We start from the raw sequence: 16826 nt of genomic DNA on the forward strand, positions 1-16826 counted from the left end.
TACACACAGTAATAACACTGCTGGCCTGTTCTATATCATAGTATTCCAGGATCCAGCTTCAGTTACAAGGAACAATTTATTCTAGGAAATGTGGTGGAAGTAATCACTAGAAAATATGGTTGCGGTTTATTTCCCTTCTAATGTCAGCAGTATAGAAACATTGTTTTTGAGAAGGAAGAAGGTTGCTCCTCAAGTACAGTAGTGCAGAGCTTTCCAAGTGGATTTACAGGTGTTTGTAGGAAAAGGCTGTTTTAGCAGCCTTTATGGGCTTCTGTGCTCAGAGGATGTCAGAGCTGCCTGAATGCTGGTAAAGGAGAGACAAAATGGAATTCTAGAAGTGTGTTACTCTCAGGAGCAGAAGAAGTCACCTTCTGTAAGTACAGCAGCAGCTCAGGGACCTCCTTCTGTCACAGCAAAAACATTCTCCTTACCTTCAGCTGCTGGTGGGGCTGGTGGGAGTAGAAGCAACCCTGGCAGATTTAGGCATCTGCACAGAGAATAGGGCAGAATGGGACTTGTGTGGTCATGTTGCATTGGAAAGCTTTAAGGATCCAAGACCCAGGAATTTACTGATGCTGTCATATTATCAGTTCCTAGGTGCTATTAGCTGAGACAACTTACAAGTGGTTGGACTAGTGGCCTGAAGGAATTGTTGGCCTTTGCCAAGATAGATGGAAAGAGTTACACAGACAATTCAAGTGTTTCAGTCACCACAGTGTGTAGGTGTCAGGATGGATAAGAGGCTTTTATTCTCTTCCAGAACTGCAGCAGGCTAGAGTGGGATGAGGAATATCAAATGAAAACACACTGGTCACACATTGCCTGTAGTAACAAGCAACAGCCCAGCATAATCAAACCCATCTGGTGGATTGGAGGATGGAGGTGACAGCACAGTGTGAGGCCACATCTGAAATGCTGGGTCCGGTTCTGGTCTCCCCAGTTCAAAAGAGACAGGGAACTGCTGGAGAGAATCCAGCAGAAGCTACAAAGATGCTGAGGGGTGTGGAGCATCTTTGTGAAGAGGAAAGGCTGAGAGCAGGGGGGCTGTTGAGCCTGCAGAAGAGCAGCCTGAGAGGGGATCTGCTCAGTGCTCAGCAAGAGCTAAAGGGTGGGGGGCAAGAAGATGGGGCCAGACTCTTTTCAAGTGGTGCCCAGTGCCAGGACAAGGAGCAGCAGGCACAAACTGGAACCCAGGATGTTTATGAGGAACACAAGGAAAACATAAAGAAAAGCTTTCCTGTAAGGGTGCCAGAGCCCTGGAGCAGGCTGGCCAGAGAGATGGTGGGGTTTCCTTCTCTGGAGAGATTTCAAACCCACCTGGACATTGTGATCCTGGGCAACCTTTCTGGGTGACCCTGCTTTAGCAGGGAGGGCTTGAACTCCATAATCTCCAGAGGTCCCTTCCCAGCCCCACTATGCTGGCTTTCTATGAATATCATCTCCCCAAGCAACTGATTTAATAGAATTCATAGAATGGTTTAGGCTGGAAAGGGACCTTAAAGATCATCTAATTCCAACCCCCCTGCCATGAGCAGGGACAGATTCCACTAGCCCAGGTCATCCTCTGATGACAGCACTTGCTGTTCACCTTTGCTTCCCTTTCCTACTGTGTTTAAGATGCAGAGGAAGAGTTGGTGATTCCAACAGCAAAAGTGAAGCCCAAGATAGGATTGTGATCTTATGTAACCTGAATTCATGTAACCTCCTCATGTGCAGTGGTGATATTTCTAAGAATAATTAAGTACATCAGGAATATACTGAAGATAAAGCTACTTGAGCCTTTAGAGTAGTCATAACTCAAATCTCATGGGGCTTTCTAAATCAAGCTTGGGTGGTTTAAGATCTAGCTGGAAAAAAAAAATCTGTGCAGCAAGTAATGAAGTCAACAAAGCTAAGAAAAGCACTACAATGTAAGATATTTGGTAAGCAGCAGAGAAGAGGCAGAATTCTACAAGGTCCTCACTTATTGCAGGGGCAAAAGACTCTTAAAGTCAGATAATGACTAGGAAATAAAAGAAGAAATGTTGTCCAAATAATGTTCCTTAGGTGTGGAGGCTTTACTCTTAAAAACCCAAAAATTCCAGATGGGATTTGTATTGTCTCACCTGGGCTGCAGGGAATAAGTTAGGTGATGTGGAGGGTGCTCTATGTTGGAGGAATGCTTGTTCCATGTGTAAATGTATTTTATATATATCTATATATGAGAAATACAAATGTCTTCTGCTTTTAGATGACAAAAAGTTCCTGCAAGGAGTATTGTGAGAGAGGTTACTGCAAAGGTTTCCATTCCTTATTTCAATGAATAAGGATTGCACCTCCACTTAAGCTGTTGGAGATGCAAATTACAACTGCTTCCAATACTCCTCAGGGCTTCTTGGTGTGTGCTGGGTGGTTCAGAAGAGTCAGTTCCCCACTACCCTACACTACAGATGAAACAGCAGACTTGGCTGCATTACCCTGGGATCTTACACCCTCTGGCTGCTCTGAATTACTTGTCATTAGCCCTTACTAAAGGCAGATTTGGTTAGATGGACAACTGCCTGTTGCAGTTTGGTTGTAGATACCTTGTTAAGCTTTCAAGTGAAGATCTAAAGTGGATCACTGCACAGTTTTTCTACAAATTCTCTTTTTATCTCCTCCTTCCTCTCCCTCCATCTTTTAAGGAGCTTCCACCCAGAATTCCAATGCAGTGGAACCAGAAAAACAAGTTGACAGCACGGTGAAAATGGCTGGAGTTATAGCTGGTCTGCTGATGTTTGTCATTATCCTCTTGGGAGCAATGCTTACCATCAAGAGAAGGTAAGTTTCTGCTGTGTAATAGAGAAGACAGGACCAGTTAGCAAGAACAAGCTGAAACAAGAAAATCAAAATATTTGTCAAGTTGTTTTCTGGAGAAAATGCCCTTTGACTTTGGCCCCCCCCTCCGAGGATTAGGCTTTGGTCAGTTCTGATTTCATCTGGACAGTTTTGACTCCAGGGTAATTGTGACTTGAGTTTCCCTGGAGTGAAGAATGTGACACTTTCCAGGCTTGTGGGTTTGAGCAGACAAAGCCTGCACTGACCCCTTTAAGTGTAAGACTGAATAAATAGGATCAGACAGCCTGTCATGGGTGCACTGTAAATAAGTTCTTTAAACTGCTGTTGGTAGCAAAAAAAAAAAAAAAAGGAGATTTGGGGCTGTGTAGGGTGTAGGATTAGTTCCTTCTATGAAAATTCTGCTTCTTATTCTGGATTAGGATTTAGGTTGCTACCTTAAACTAATGAAATAAAACCCAAAAGCCTCTCGAGAAGAGCATTCCCAAGCAGTAGGACAGATTAACAAAGGGACATTTGCACACCTAGTGAGCTGTGTCCCTTCTGTGTCCATATTAAGGTGGAGGAGAGGCAGGATCTTCAGGTTGTGCAATACAGTTTGGGGTCAGGCCATGTTTTTAGTGATCCCTATCTCTGACCAATTTTAACAGTTAGATTTGACAGATTCCTTCAGGAGTCCTGAAGTCAGGTTGCATGTTTTCAGAGGACTTGAGCCAAAATTCCAACCTATAATCCTTCCTTTTGCTGTCTTCCTTTACATTCTAATCCTGATGGAATAAATCATTCTGAGCTTCCCTCTGCAGCCTTGAGTGTGCAGCTTTTCAATGAGAACTGAGAGTCTCTTGTGGTCTCATGTCTGATGGTCAAGACATGAGAAGAGCAGGAAGCAGAGCAAGATGTTGGACTAGATGACCTTTGGAGGTCCCTTCCAACCCAAACCACTCTATGATTCTGTGTTCAATAGAATAATTAAGCTGATAGTGCTGTGTGAAACCTAGCACTGGTCTGTCAGAGGGGTTGGTTTCATGGAATCCTTTGGAAGATGTAAGAGGCTCAGCTGCATGGGCTTTTATGTTACACATCTTGGTGATTTTTCTCTTTGTTTAGAGCTTCAGAGGAGCTTGGAATATCACAGTGAAGCTCAGTGGCAATCACTGTGCTTAACTTGTACGTTGCTATGGCATGTAGAATTCCTGGGTTTCAGGAGATAATAGGATGACATTAAAACACGTCGAGGTGTTCCTAGGAATTGGTGTCATTCAGATCACTTGGTGTATATCAGGAAGCTGGCAAGGTTTTGGGGATTTATAGTACAGGCTACCAGGAGGCAAAACATGTCATTTCAGAGTAATGATCCTTTTGAGCAGCTCTAAGTCACTGTCCTTCCCCAGTGTGTGCTTAACAAAAAGGATGGTGGTGCACAGAGAGTGACCACGTTGAGTCTGATCTCCTGTGCTTATGGAAGCTTTGTTCAGCCCAACCATAAAAGTGAACATTGTAACCCTGTATTTATACTCCTAAGCACTTCCTAGTAGGTGTAGTGTCTTCAAGGATGGGGTTTGAATAGGCTGAAGTTTGAGTTTCATTGTTTTTCCCTGGCTTGACCATAGCTGCTGCTTTCAAGGCTCCCTTGTGCCTTGTATTGATAATAATCACAGAATCACCAAATGTTAGGGTTTGGAAGAGACCAAAAATCATCCAGTCCAAACCCCCTGCCAGAACTCACCTAGGGCAGGTCACACAGGAAAACAACCAGGCAGGTTTTGAAAGTATCCAGAGGAGACTCTACAACCTCTCTGGGCAGCCTGCTCCAGGGCTCTGCCACTTTCACGTTGAAAAACTTTTCCTTATGTTCCCCTGGCACCTCCTCTGCTCCAGCTTGGCCCCGTTGCCCCTTGTCCTATCACTGGACATCACTGAGCAGAGCCTGGCTCCTTCCTCCCCTCACTCACCCTTCACATCTTTGTCAACAGGAATGAGGTCACCCCCTCGGTCTCCTCCCAAGCTAAAGAGACCCAGGTCCCTCAGCCTGTCCTCAGAAGGGAGCTGTTCTGCCTTAATAATGTGCTGCTAGAGCTGTTGTGAAACAGCTTTGTCAAAGAAGTCTTTTGCCAGATATGAAAGGGAAGACATCACCTCTTAAGTCATTGCTACATCTTCTTTTGTGGCACTGCTCAAAACCCATCAAATGTTCTGAAATGTGCTGCTGAAAGACTGTACCTGAAGATGTTTAATCCCAGCCACACAGAAAGCTGAAGCATATCCCAGTGATCATCTACAAATATGTGCTGATGCTTGAATTGCTAATGGACTCTTTGCCTTTTAGAGTGTGGTGAAGCTTCATTTCTCGTTGCACAATTTGCTCATTGTCTAAAGTATTCCAAAGTTGTGTTGTGCTTACATTGTCACTTTCCTATTTACTGTTCCTTAGCTCTTACCTCTTTCTTCCCATGCCAAAAACCTTCCCAGGCAAAGTGAAGTCTCGTTGGCTTTGCTGCTGAGATGGCAAAAGTAAGGCAGGTAGAGGTGAAGGGATTTATTCATGGTGACACAAGTCATGGAAACACAGCCTCCATTCCTTACTGGTGAAAAAAGAGTGGGAGAAGAGGAACTCAAAGCTGATGGAACTGGAGTTTAGATTCTTCTGTGAAATGTTACTTGGGTTGCATGATATGTTTTTCTCCCCCCATTTAAACCAGATTGTTTCTCCTTTGAGCAACTAGGTGCATTTTTATTAGCAGCAGAGTTCACTTCCACAGCATGAAGTGCACACTGTGTGCATAACCCTTGCTACCACCCTGAAGATTTTGAGTATTAAGAACATTTCCTGCAGTTCAGTGCAATTTTCCTGCTCTTCAGTGACCATTAGCATGTGCACAGCCTCTAGCACAAATACTTTGTATATGAAAAAAAAAAAATTATCTTAGAGTTCAAATAAATCTAATGATGTGGTTTTCTATTCTTTTTTTTTTTTTTTGTCCTTTTGGCTGTTTTGTTCATCTGACTGGCTGTCAATATTTAGAAGAAATGCCTATTCCTACTCCTATTACTTGTAAGTACTTGGCTGGGGATGATGTTTCTTGCTGTTGCCCTGTGGTAATTTGTGCTTTGTTATATTCTTTTCTTTTCTCACTTGTTGTTTTGTTGTTGTTGTTGTTTTTTGTTTGGTTGGTTTGGTTTGGTTTTGGTTTTGGTTTTTTTTTTTTGGTTTACCATTCCATTTATCCTTGTCTTTCCAGCAGCTTGTGTTTTATCTTCCCAGTTTCACATGGTTGGTTGCCCTGGTTTGCCATCATACCTGTCCACAGACACACCTCAGCTATGGTTGACAGTCCTGCAGGTGCTAATGGACAAATAGAGTGTCCCAGCTGCACCTCTCACCTCTCATTATTTAGCAGGGAAATTCACACCTGAAAGTTACTGTTGGGAATTTCTCAGCCATGGATGGAAGTGTTTAAAAGATGTAAAAATTCTGACAACCAAGACTTGACAGATTCTCAGCAAACATCCCTGCTCCTGGAGTTGCCAGGTTCCAAGTGTCAGTGTAGACCACTGGATGATGAAGGGGTTCAGATTTTCAGATCTAAATCACCTGTCCAGTCCTAATGACAATGCTGCATAATTAAGGCAGTTGTTAAGGCACGTGGAAATGCTTCACACGTCAGTACTTCCAGAGCCATCTGTTGTCTAAAGATTGAGGGGCTGGAGAGTAATCAGGGCCAAGCTGTTTCTGCCATGATAATAGTTGTCTGAGGATCAGGAGGAGGAGAGGACTGGATCAATGATCTGCAGAGAAAGTCCTGGAGGATTGAATTGGATGCCTTCGCTGCCATCAGAGGGCTGGAGAGGGATGTAGAAGGCAACTGCTACTGCTGAGACAAACAGCTCTGCCCTCTCCATTGCCCAGAAGCAGCAACCAAATCACTGACCCAAAGCTTTTCCCCAAAAGCAGCGACCTGCCAGACTTCCCAGGGCTCTGACACTGACAAAATGGTCAACAGGGCCCTGTCTGCTCTGCTAGCCCCTGCTGCTACTCAGAGCATCCTCCTCCTTTGCCTATTCCTACAGTTCAGCTTGGCTTGACCTTGTGGCTTTGCCCTGTGGACACATTTGGAAGATGTTTAGCAGGGCAGTGAGATGAATGCATGTGGTCTGCCGTTTTAGTAGAACTTGACTTCTTTACCATGTGAGCTGATTTACACCTGAAGATGAGGGCAGGGGAGTTCATCATGAAGATCCCTACATGCCACCTCTGGGAGTAACTGTGCTTCTCGATGATCTACCAGAAAGTAACTGAAAGAGGAGCATTCCCCACGTGCTAAGTGTGTGAGGAGCTTAAAGACACCATAATGAGCCTTGCCATTGCCCAGTACATAGCTGTAAATGCAAAGTAACTCCGTTTCCTCTGGACGTCACACTGGTTCACCCAGAATGGAATTTGATCTGTAGAAGTCAGATTCCAAGAGAAGTTTCACTAAGTATTAAAGTAGGAGACCCTTTTAACATGTAGGTGCTGCTAGCTAATTGCGTTTCTTGCTACAACCTTTCCTCTTCTGCCTGTTTCTTAGGAACTCCAGAAAAGTGCCCTCTGCACTGTTCCACTCTTTGGGTTTCCTCACAACCATTACCTGAAGAACTCAATCCCCACTTGGCCATTACAATTTTTAATTCTTCCAACAGAGAGTGTGTGGTCAGAACGTTCCCTGCTCTATTTTAATTCAACATTTGTGTATTTCAGAAGGTGAATCAACTTCTGAGCCCTGAGTGACCCCTTTACACAACTGCACAGCAAGATTGCTTTAAGCAGTCAGCTGAGGATTACTCTGCTGCAGAGGAAGGAAGGCTGTTATTAAGCAGTCTCTTTGCTGTCTTGTAATGGCTTCTGTGGAACATTTTTTTCTCAGGGACTGAGGAAAAGCAAAGAGGCAAACCTCTGGAGGTCACCCAGAGGCTGCTATGAGCTTCAGCAGCAGCAGGAGCAAGTGCTTTAATATGATTTAGTGAGGCAGATGTGCACCATGCACCATATCACAGCAGAAATAGCCAAAGGTATCATCAGGCAAACCTTTGTGTTGATAGCAACCCAAAGAAGCCCTCAGCAGAGATCTGAGCTCAGGATGCAGAAATCATATAACTGTCTCCCTACTACTGCACCCAAGCATCCAACTTACTGTTCAGAGACCTCATTCTTAGCTCTGTGCTTTATGGTCTCCCAGGCACCCCATTAAGCATGAGCTCTGCTGGTTGGAGCATCAGTCTGGTGGAGGTAACAGATAAATACTCATCACACAGTAAATGCTTCCGCCATCAGGCTGTGTGTGTCAGTGTTTGGTTACAGATTGCCCTGATTTGGCAAAACCAAGCTCAAGTTTTGTTTGCTTTGCTTTCCCTGGATGAGGTATGAGGGCAACAGGGTAGTGAGGCAGGAAAGCAGGAGAATCCATGAGGAAGCATATGATGAATTTTTATTGAGTTTCATGTTTCAAGTGTCACAGGAAATAGGATATTTCATGATGATTGCAGATGAAAATCTTTAACTGCTAAGGACTGTGTAATTCTCAGCCAAAACTGATAGAAATTCCTACAGCCTCTTATGAGCAGAGAGGTTTTGAGTTAAGTTGATTTGAAATGTTGTGAAAATAAGAGCAGCAATATGTATATAGAGAGAGACTTTTATGCTATGGACCTTGCATTAATGTTTTAGTCCTGAAGCAAAATGCAGCTGACTGAGATACCAGTATTGAAAGGCAAGTTCTCAAATAGATCTGCTGGCAGACCTTTAACTATGACCATATGGACTACATCTCTTTAGTTTTAGTGTCAGTTTCTGGACTTCAAAGTTGTGCTTCTTAGAGTAAATCTCCCCTGCTTTCAGATAATTCCTCTCAGCCTTTTGTCCTCTGCTATAGTGGCATTTCTTCTGGTTAGGAACCAAAATCTCCAACCCCAGCTCTTCTAAATAGTTCTGTTAAAGTCATGGAGATGTAGATCCTGAGTACCTTTTGCTTTTTACAGAGATAGGCCATAAGCATGGTGATAATCTCTAGAGTGGAGTTTTGCCTTCAGCCTGTCTTGTGTTCTGCTGCAGTCCAGGACTGTAAAATCAGATTCTGTAACATGGTTGAGTACCTGCAGTTCTGGTGAAAACAATCAGAAGTATTTATGTATAAGATCAACTTCTTTAGCTATCTTGTGCTTACATAGCTATGGGAGTTTTGTGTAGCAACACCTCATTGAAAACTTCCTACAACACATAGAAAGGGATATTACTGTGGCTGAAAGAGAAGGTCATAAAGATCTATAGCATGCTTAAAGTGGAAATACAAACCCAGGAGGGCTCTGTTCCCAAGTCATACCATGCAGGATTGACATCATTTTGTGTCCTTCAATTTACCCACCACTAAAAGTTAGTTACTTAGGATTTGAGGTGCTTGGATAGAACTTGGTTTTTGTGATGGGAAGAGAGGGATGTGGAACTGGGAGTTCCTGTCCTAGTGCACTCATTGCATGCCTGTGGCCAGGCTGATGCCTGAAGGTTTTCAGAGGAGTTACTCTGTATTTACACCCCTAGTAACGTTGTCTCAGGTTTGCACAGTGTTGCCAGCCCTGTCACATTGCACTTGTATTAATACTCTGTCAGTTAATAATGTGCAGTGCAATTTAGCATCCTGTCCACGTCTGAAAGTTTTTGTTTCCTCTCCTAGCTGAAGCTGTAAAACACAGACAGCAATTCATTGCTTTGCAGGAGGGTTTGGATTTCATGACAGATGCCTCTTTTGCAACACTATTTTCCACTGCAGCAGCCCATACCAGGGCTTTATTATCTCCTCACCAGGAAAAAGAATGAAAATGTTTACAGTGTGTGGGTTGAGTTGTTTTGTTTTGTTGTTTTTTTTTTTTTTTTTTCTCCTGGGTTGGGTAATGGTTGCAGAATAAAATTTAATCAAGAATTATATCAGACCAGAGCAGTGTTTCTGGAATCAGAGAGACTCATCCATGTGTTGGAAGCACTCAGTGTGCTGTTAATTTATAAAAGGACACTCAGTGGCCCAATATCTTGCTTGTCTTTTCTGCTGACCTGGCCAGAGCACTGAGGACATGAGTGCAGTGTAGAAAGCCCCTTCAACTCCCATCATTTCACACCAGTTTGAATTGCTGTGGTTTCAGCTAGGAGTTTCTTTTCATGGGAGAGGTTCTGCCAGAGGTATGAAGCTGAATTTATGCTTGCATTTTCTGAAATAATGGAGTTTGTGCTGAATATATTTCCACCATCTGTGGGACATTTGAAGAGAAATAAACCATTATTTTATTTATAGGCATACCTCTGTATAACCACATCCATGCATGCATAAATATCTCCATATCTTCCCATGCATGGTGGGGTTTGCCTGCACAGGTCCACTTGCTGAGTGAGAATTTGCAGAAGAACCTGGAAGTTCACTAGGTGCTGGGCAAACAGAATAATGACTCAGTGCTTGTGCCAGTCTAATGACAGCAAATTGAGAAAAATATAATCAAAATCCAGAAGGAAAGTGAGGTTTTGCTGGTAACATGCCTGTGTGGGGACTGCAAGCTGTTTGCTGGCTGTCTGTACCAGCAGACACACACTGTATGGCTCCTACATGCACATGTCTGTATGGCTGTAGGTAAAGGTCCTCCCCAAACAGTGAATAATTTGATCAAGTAACCCTTAGGGAGCACAGCCCTGTGTTTTTCAAGGCCCTGTGTTACACACAACACAAAATATTCAGAGCATCTTTTGATCTTGTATCACTTTGTTGTGCTAAGTAATGTTTGCTTTGTAAGTAAAAATGGTGTGGCTGGTCCTCACTCCTCAGCTTTACTGCAGTGAATTCCCTCTGCTCCTGCAGTAACCTGCCCTGAGTTTGGCTTCACCATGGCAGGTGATAAAAAAGTGCAAGCAAAGCTGTGTCTGCCTGTGCTGTAAAGTGGGGGATTTGTCCTTACAGCAGCTGTAAGAAGCAGTAAGCTGCCTATGTGTGTGAAAATACTTCCCAGCTCCTTTGAGGCTACAGTCTGTCAAGGGAGCATTGATGAAGTGTGGCACTAAATTGGCCCTTCAGAGCCTAGCAAGGAGACCTCCCCCACCAGTGCTGTGCTGCCTTTAACTCCCATTCCCCCTGCTTTCTAGTGACCAAGGTTTCCCAGCCTACCTGCACAGCTGGCTTGACAGATGGGCAGCCCCTCTGACACACAGTTCTCCCATAGTTCAAAATGAAGTGCCCCATTGCTTTTTTTTTTCCCCAGCCCCTGTAGACAGGGGGAACAGCTTCCCTGAGGTGTCTTTTGTCTGTTTGAAGACCTGTCAGGCCCGTTTGGTTTTCTTTTCTCTAAAGATCCACATGTCCTTTGGCTCATAGATCATGCTTCCTAGATTTGCCTTCCTTGTTCTGCCTTCCTGTGTGTCCCTTTGGCACCCATCTTTAAGTGCAGTGTTGCAGCAGAGCCTTGCTCATCCTCAAGCAGGATAAAAGGATTACAGACCACAGTGCCACCTATAATCCCTCCCTTCTTTTTGCACCAGCACGAAACTGCCCTTTCAAATTGAGTTTGTGATCTGCTGCAGGTTTAGGGCACAGATATCCTTTGCTGTGGAACTACTATTTAACCAGTGCTCCCAGTTGGGTGTTAGCACAGCTGATTGCTGCCTGCCTTAAATTTGTGCAGATTTCATTCTAAATAATGTGTGCTCCTAGCAGGCTGCTGAGCACAAACATCTAAAAGGAGTTGTATTTTGCAGCTTCCTTCAATTCCTTCCTGCAAATGAGAGAGAGCCACGTGCAATTCCAGTCTGTAGGAGGAAATTTCATGTTTAACTTACCTGATCTCTACCTAATGTCTAAATTACCTGTGCATGCAAATCTACCTTATAGTGTATATAATCCATCCTGGGGAAACATCTCAAATTAAATCTGTCAACGTAGGTGCACAAGAGCCCTTCAGAAGTGGCAGTTGCAGATTTAACACTCATGCATGGAAAATTGATATATAAAAAAAAGAAAAGTTAGAGATGGGGTTGGAGCCACGTTTAAAATATAAGCCCTGAAGTTTAACCAGAACTCTGCAGCGTGGGAATCTGATCCTGCAGATACTTCTCACTGGAAATGTAGCTTGAGCTTTCTGATTAGTGGAGGAAAGGCTTTGTATTTGATCCTAAGTTTGCATTCCCTGACTGTTAAAGTGGAACTTCCATGATTTTAGTGTAGTGCTTCAAGCATTTTATCTCTCTGCTCTGATAGAAGCTTCAAAACCAGCAGAATCAAATCACCCAGCCTTTTTTATTTCCACATTCCCACTTGGTTGAGGTTCACTGCCAACAGTTCTTACCCTTCCTTTAGTTGGGTTAGCTTCAACTGCCTGATTATACAGCTGGTTTCATTTCACTTTGAGCATCTTTCTTTTTCTTTCTCATCCCTCCTGTGTGTCTACAGTGCTTGTAAACATCCTCTCCTCATTAAACCCCTCCCCTGAATGGAAAAGGGCAACCCAGTAACCCCCATCCACAGCCTCCTGTGTTTCTCCTTGGCACATTTTCATTACACTTAAACCAGCCATTTATATCACCTTATGCACATTTTGATGTTTCAACCACTTTCACCCTGTGTTGATTGTATCAGACCCTCCATCCAAATACCTGCCTGGTCCTTTATTTCTTCCCCTTTTCAGCTGCATAATGCATGAGATGGAAAGTGTCTTCCCAGTGCCTGGTGACAGGCCCTGCTGGGTGTGCTGGGTGCGCTCTGGCTGCAGCCTGCCCGTGATTGACACTAAAGCACTGATAGCAGTTTCACCTGGGTGTTGTGGTGGTGGTTATTGAGGGGAGGCTGGTCAGCAAGGAGAGCAGGAGCCCTGCCACTGATGCAGCCTGTCAGTGATTCACAAGGATCTCTTGAAGTGCCCTATTTTTGGAAACAGCGTTTCCAGATAAACACTTTTCCAATTCCAAAGGCATTTTGACACGCTGGGAAATAAACCTCTACCTAGCTGTGGGTTTAAGTCACATCCCTAGCATTCTAGAAAGTGCTAGTCATTTGATTTCATAATCCTTTCTATGAATTATAATGATGGTGAGGACCAAATAGGCTTAGTCCTGTGCTGCCACTCTATCCAGACACGTAAGGGAGGCAGAAAAGGCACATTTAGAAACTGAGAGCCCCTCGGTGTGTCTGGCAAGCTTAGCTCTGAAATCCTCAAAAGAGATCTGTCTTCCTTTTCCCTCTAAATTTAGATGAAGGATTTTTACATGCTCAGGATAGAGAAGGGAGCAAGGTGGAAACTGCTAAGGCTCTGGTGAAAGCAAATGGCAGCAGGGTTAGGGTCCTCCCGCCAGCAGCCTGCTTTGTGTGTGCGAGTTAGATTGAGAACTTTCAACTCATGTCACCTTTTCTTTTTAGGCATTCAAGCCAATGTTTTAGGGGCCTCTCTGTCTTCTACAGGACCAGGTAGAACTGCTTTGCCTAGGGCTTTTGTAAGCAGGCCTTTGGGGACTAAGGGGCTTGGGTTTGGGGTTTTGTTTTTCGTTTGTTTTGCTTTTTTCCTGCCTAGCACATGCAGAAATGTTGTTGCTCGTTCACTGAAAGAGAAAAGGAGATTGCCAGTTCTGGCTCTTTGTAGCTGGTTGGCATCTCTGAAAAGATACCAGGCAATGGGGCTTAACAGATAATTATTGCCACAAATAATGTAATCTGAATTTGACAAGGAAGTCACCCTTTTTTGATTCACCACTTTGAAACATCAGCAGCAGTCGTCTGTAATGGCTCACCCCAGCAGTCCACAGTGCTTGTTATTAAGGACTTTGACTTTTTGGATTAGTGTTTCCCACTGAGAAACTTTAATTCCTGTTGCCAAAGAATTCACATAGCTGTGTGTGATTAGCAAATCTAAAGGATTAAAATAACTGCCTCACAGGGTTCACTTCCAGACTATTGTTGCTACCTCAGGTACCACAGCACAAAAAAAAACCAAAACAAAAGGTCTCCCATGGCTGCAGCTCATAGGCTGTGCTAATATCACTGAGCACTGGAAGCAAAGCTTTTTAACATCATCAAATGCCAGCTTTCTGCTTCATCACTCAAGGACAGTCCCTCTGTTTGCATCTTCATCTGCAGAAGTGGGTACACCATGGAGATGTTGTGAGATCTCAGTGTGCACTCTGTAATTGTGTGCCCCTTTTTGAAGAGCTGTGGGTTTGAATTGAAACCACTAACCATTAATAGCCTGAACCTCAACTGGTAGAGCAGATGAAACTGATGTATTTGCTCAAAAGCCTGCATCACATCACACGCTGGACACTTCCCCAGAAACATGTGCTCTCCTAGTCTGGATTATCAGATTGCCTTAAAGTACTCATAGAATGATAGAATTGTTAGGGTTGGAAGGGACCTCAAGGATCATCCACTTCCAACCCCCCTGTCATGGGCAGGAACACCTCACAATAGATTAAGGTTGATCAGAGCCACATCCAGCCTGCCCTTAAAAGCCTTCAGGAATGAGGCTTCCACCACCTCCCTGGGCAACCTGTTCCAGTGTCTCACCACCCTCGTGGTGAAGAATTTCTTCCTAACACCCAATCTGAATTTACCCATTTCTATTTTGCTCCATTCCCCCTAGTCCTATCATTACCTGACACCCATAGACACGGGCAAAGGTTTTAGTTCTCTTTGACCTCTCCTTGCAAATGAGTGTAACCAGCCCAGCTACCCATCTCATGAAGGGCTGGAGCTCAGCTGTGTGCTTGAACTTGCTTGTCAATGCCATCCTGCCACGTGCTGGGAGTAGCTAAAGCCTGTTGGAATAGGTTGCAAGGAATATCCTGATGAACCTTAAAAGATGGGTAGGGCTTAACCATAAACATGTCATTTTAAAGAAAAAAACTCTTTGCAAAAAGATCTAGTTGTAAGGATTTCTTTTTTTTTTTTCCCTTTGAGTTGGAGGAAAGAAGAAAACTAAAGCTCCTTCTTACAGTAATCTGTTTTTCTCCTTTCATTTTGTTTTATTTCCTTATCTACGGGAGTCGTGTAAGCAAAGTTCCTTGCCGCTGCTGGGGATTTGTGTGATGTTTTCTTCAAGGTGCAGACTGTAGAATGTCACACATTCATTTTTAAACAGTTTTTTCTCTCTGATATGAATGAAGCACGGGGCAGTCAAATGTCAATAGAAGCTTAGCAGCTCACTTTTCCTGCTCCTCTCCTTTTTTTTTTTCTTATTATTAGCTGTGTTGGCAGAAGAAGAGCCTTTTGCATTCTTGCCTTTGTTAGTGTTTTCAGAGCAGGTGATGCTTCTGCTTTTGTCAAGGTTTTTGACATCACCCCAAGATTACAAAAAAAAAAAAAAAAAAAAAGCTATTTTCCCAGAACAGAAGCATATTTGGACAACTCTAAAATAACTTTACCTTTCATTTTCTTCACTCTTCACCGACTGTCAATCCTCAGTGCAGTTTATAGGAGTGTCAGAATTTAGTAGAGGCTGCTGTCCTCCTTGCTCTGCTTGGGGACAACTTCTGCTCCAGCTCTCAGGTTGCACAGAGTCAGGTCACACTCCTCACTCAAACTCATTCCCCATGGGATGGATGCAGGTGTTCCCTTTACCTCCCCATGAGCAGTTCCAAATCACTGCCCTTACCCCATGCCCTCTGCACTTCCTGGAGCAACTGACCCCCACTCCAGGAGCTTTACCTATGCCTCCCTCTTCAAGGATGATGTAGCACTCCTACTGCTGGGGTGATGCAGGTTTGTGGAAGAGAAGTCACTGGGAGGGACAGCTAAGCTCAAAGACTGGTATCACTCTGTTCATTGTGCTCCACAACAGTTACATTAGGAAGTTGTGGGGTCCCCTGCCGTGTGGTTTGTCACATGCCCTGCATGTCTGACCAAGGGGGATAATGGTGGTTCTCAAAATGTTTTGTCATTTCTTTGCTTTTAATGAGGGAAAACTGACCTTGATTTCTCCCCTCTTCAAAATGCCCTAAAGGAAGCTAGCCAAGAAGCAGAAGGAGACCCAGACCAGCACACAGAGGGAGATGGGTCCTGTGGCTACTTCTGACAAGACCTCTACCAAACTCAGTGCTGTTCACAATGAAGAAGCTTTTTCTTCCAGCTGCCAAGATGTTAATGGATTCAGTAAGTTTAACTTGCTTGCAATGGATATGTCCCCTTTGGAGAGCTCTGGGTTCTTAAGAGGACCCATTCCTGTGGGCACAATATTGAGGAGCTAGGAATGACAGTGATAGAGAGCATTGCAATAGTTGCCTAGAAATCAAATGTCTGAAATGTCTCTGGCACTGCCTCTGTTTTAACTGTCAGGCAGGTGAGGAGCAGTCCTCCTGAGCCTAAATATCTCTGGCACTGCCCCTGTTTTAACTGTCAGACAGGTGGGGAGCAGTCCCCCTGACTCTAAATCTGCTGAGAGTAATTTCTGAAGCCTGTTCTCATAACTCGCAGTCAAAAAGGCACATGCTGATTTGTTCTGCAGAAATACTTTTCCTTTGTGAGTAGAAGAGTCGAGTCAAACCACTTAAGCTGACTTGTAGGATGAAGTAACATTTTCTGTGCAATGTTGTTGTGCAAGACAAGCATGGCCTCCTGGCTAGAGCACTGCAATGCAAAGACAGAATTTCTGCTTTCGTCTGTGTCCTCGCTTTATTCTTCACAGGGGTTCAGTAAGACTGATCTTAGCTCATAGTTGTAGCCCACTCAGACCTCTGTGGCTGGATGGGTTGTGTGGGTAAAGCAGCACAAAGTCATAGTCAAGCCTCACTAGATCCAGCCTGAGTGCATGGGGGATTGCATGGTGGATTTGTAAACCTTTGCATATTAAATAAATTTTAACTTAGACACCATGGGAATGTCACTCCTTCTTTTGACACAGCCTGCTAGTTTGAACAGGGAACAGCTCTGAAGCACAAGTAGGTACAAAACCCCATTTGTGTCCCTTCAACATCTTGAGTGGTGTTTCCCCTATCTGCTAACATGGAGGTGCTTATGGTACAAAAT

At 44.0% G+C, this 16826-nt stretch overlaps 1 protein-coding gene across 1 annotated transcript in view; it reads left to right on the top strand.

Moving 5' to 3' along the window:
* PTPRT (protein tyrosine phosphatase receptor type T) overlaps positions 1-16826 on the top strand; it is a 419404-nt gene that overhangs the window by 347143 nt on the left and 55435 nt on the right. The window contains exons 15-18 of the mRNA XM_054391936.1: positions 2664-2799; positions 5837-5866; positions 13230-13277; positions 15805-15953. Of these exons, the coding sequence (XP_054247911.1) occupies positions 2664-2799; positions 5837-5866; positions 13230-13277; positions 15805-15953 (363 nt within the window). The remainder of the gene's footprint in view (positions 1-2663; positions 2800-5836; positions 5867-13229; positions 13278-15804; positions 15954-16826) is intronic.

The sequence above is a fragment of the Indicator indicator genome, chromosome 24 (genome assembly GCF_027791375.1).
Source record: "Indicator indicator isolate 239-I01 chromosome 24, UM_Iind_1.1, whole genome shotgun sequence".
In the NCBI taxonomy this organism is placed as follows: domain Eukaryota; kingdom Metazoa; phylum Chordata; class Aves; order Piciformes; family Indicatoridae; genus Indicator; species Indicator indicator.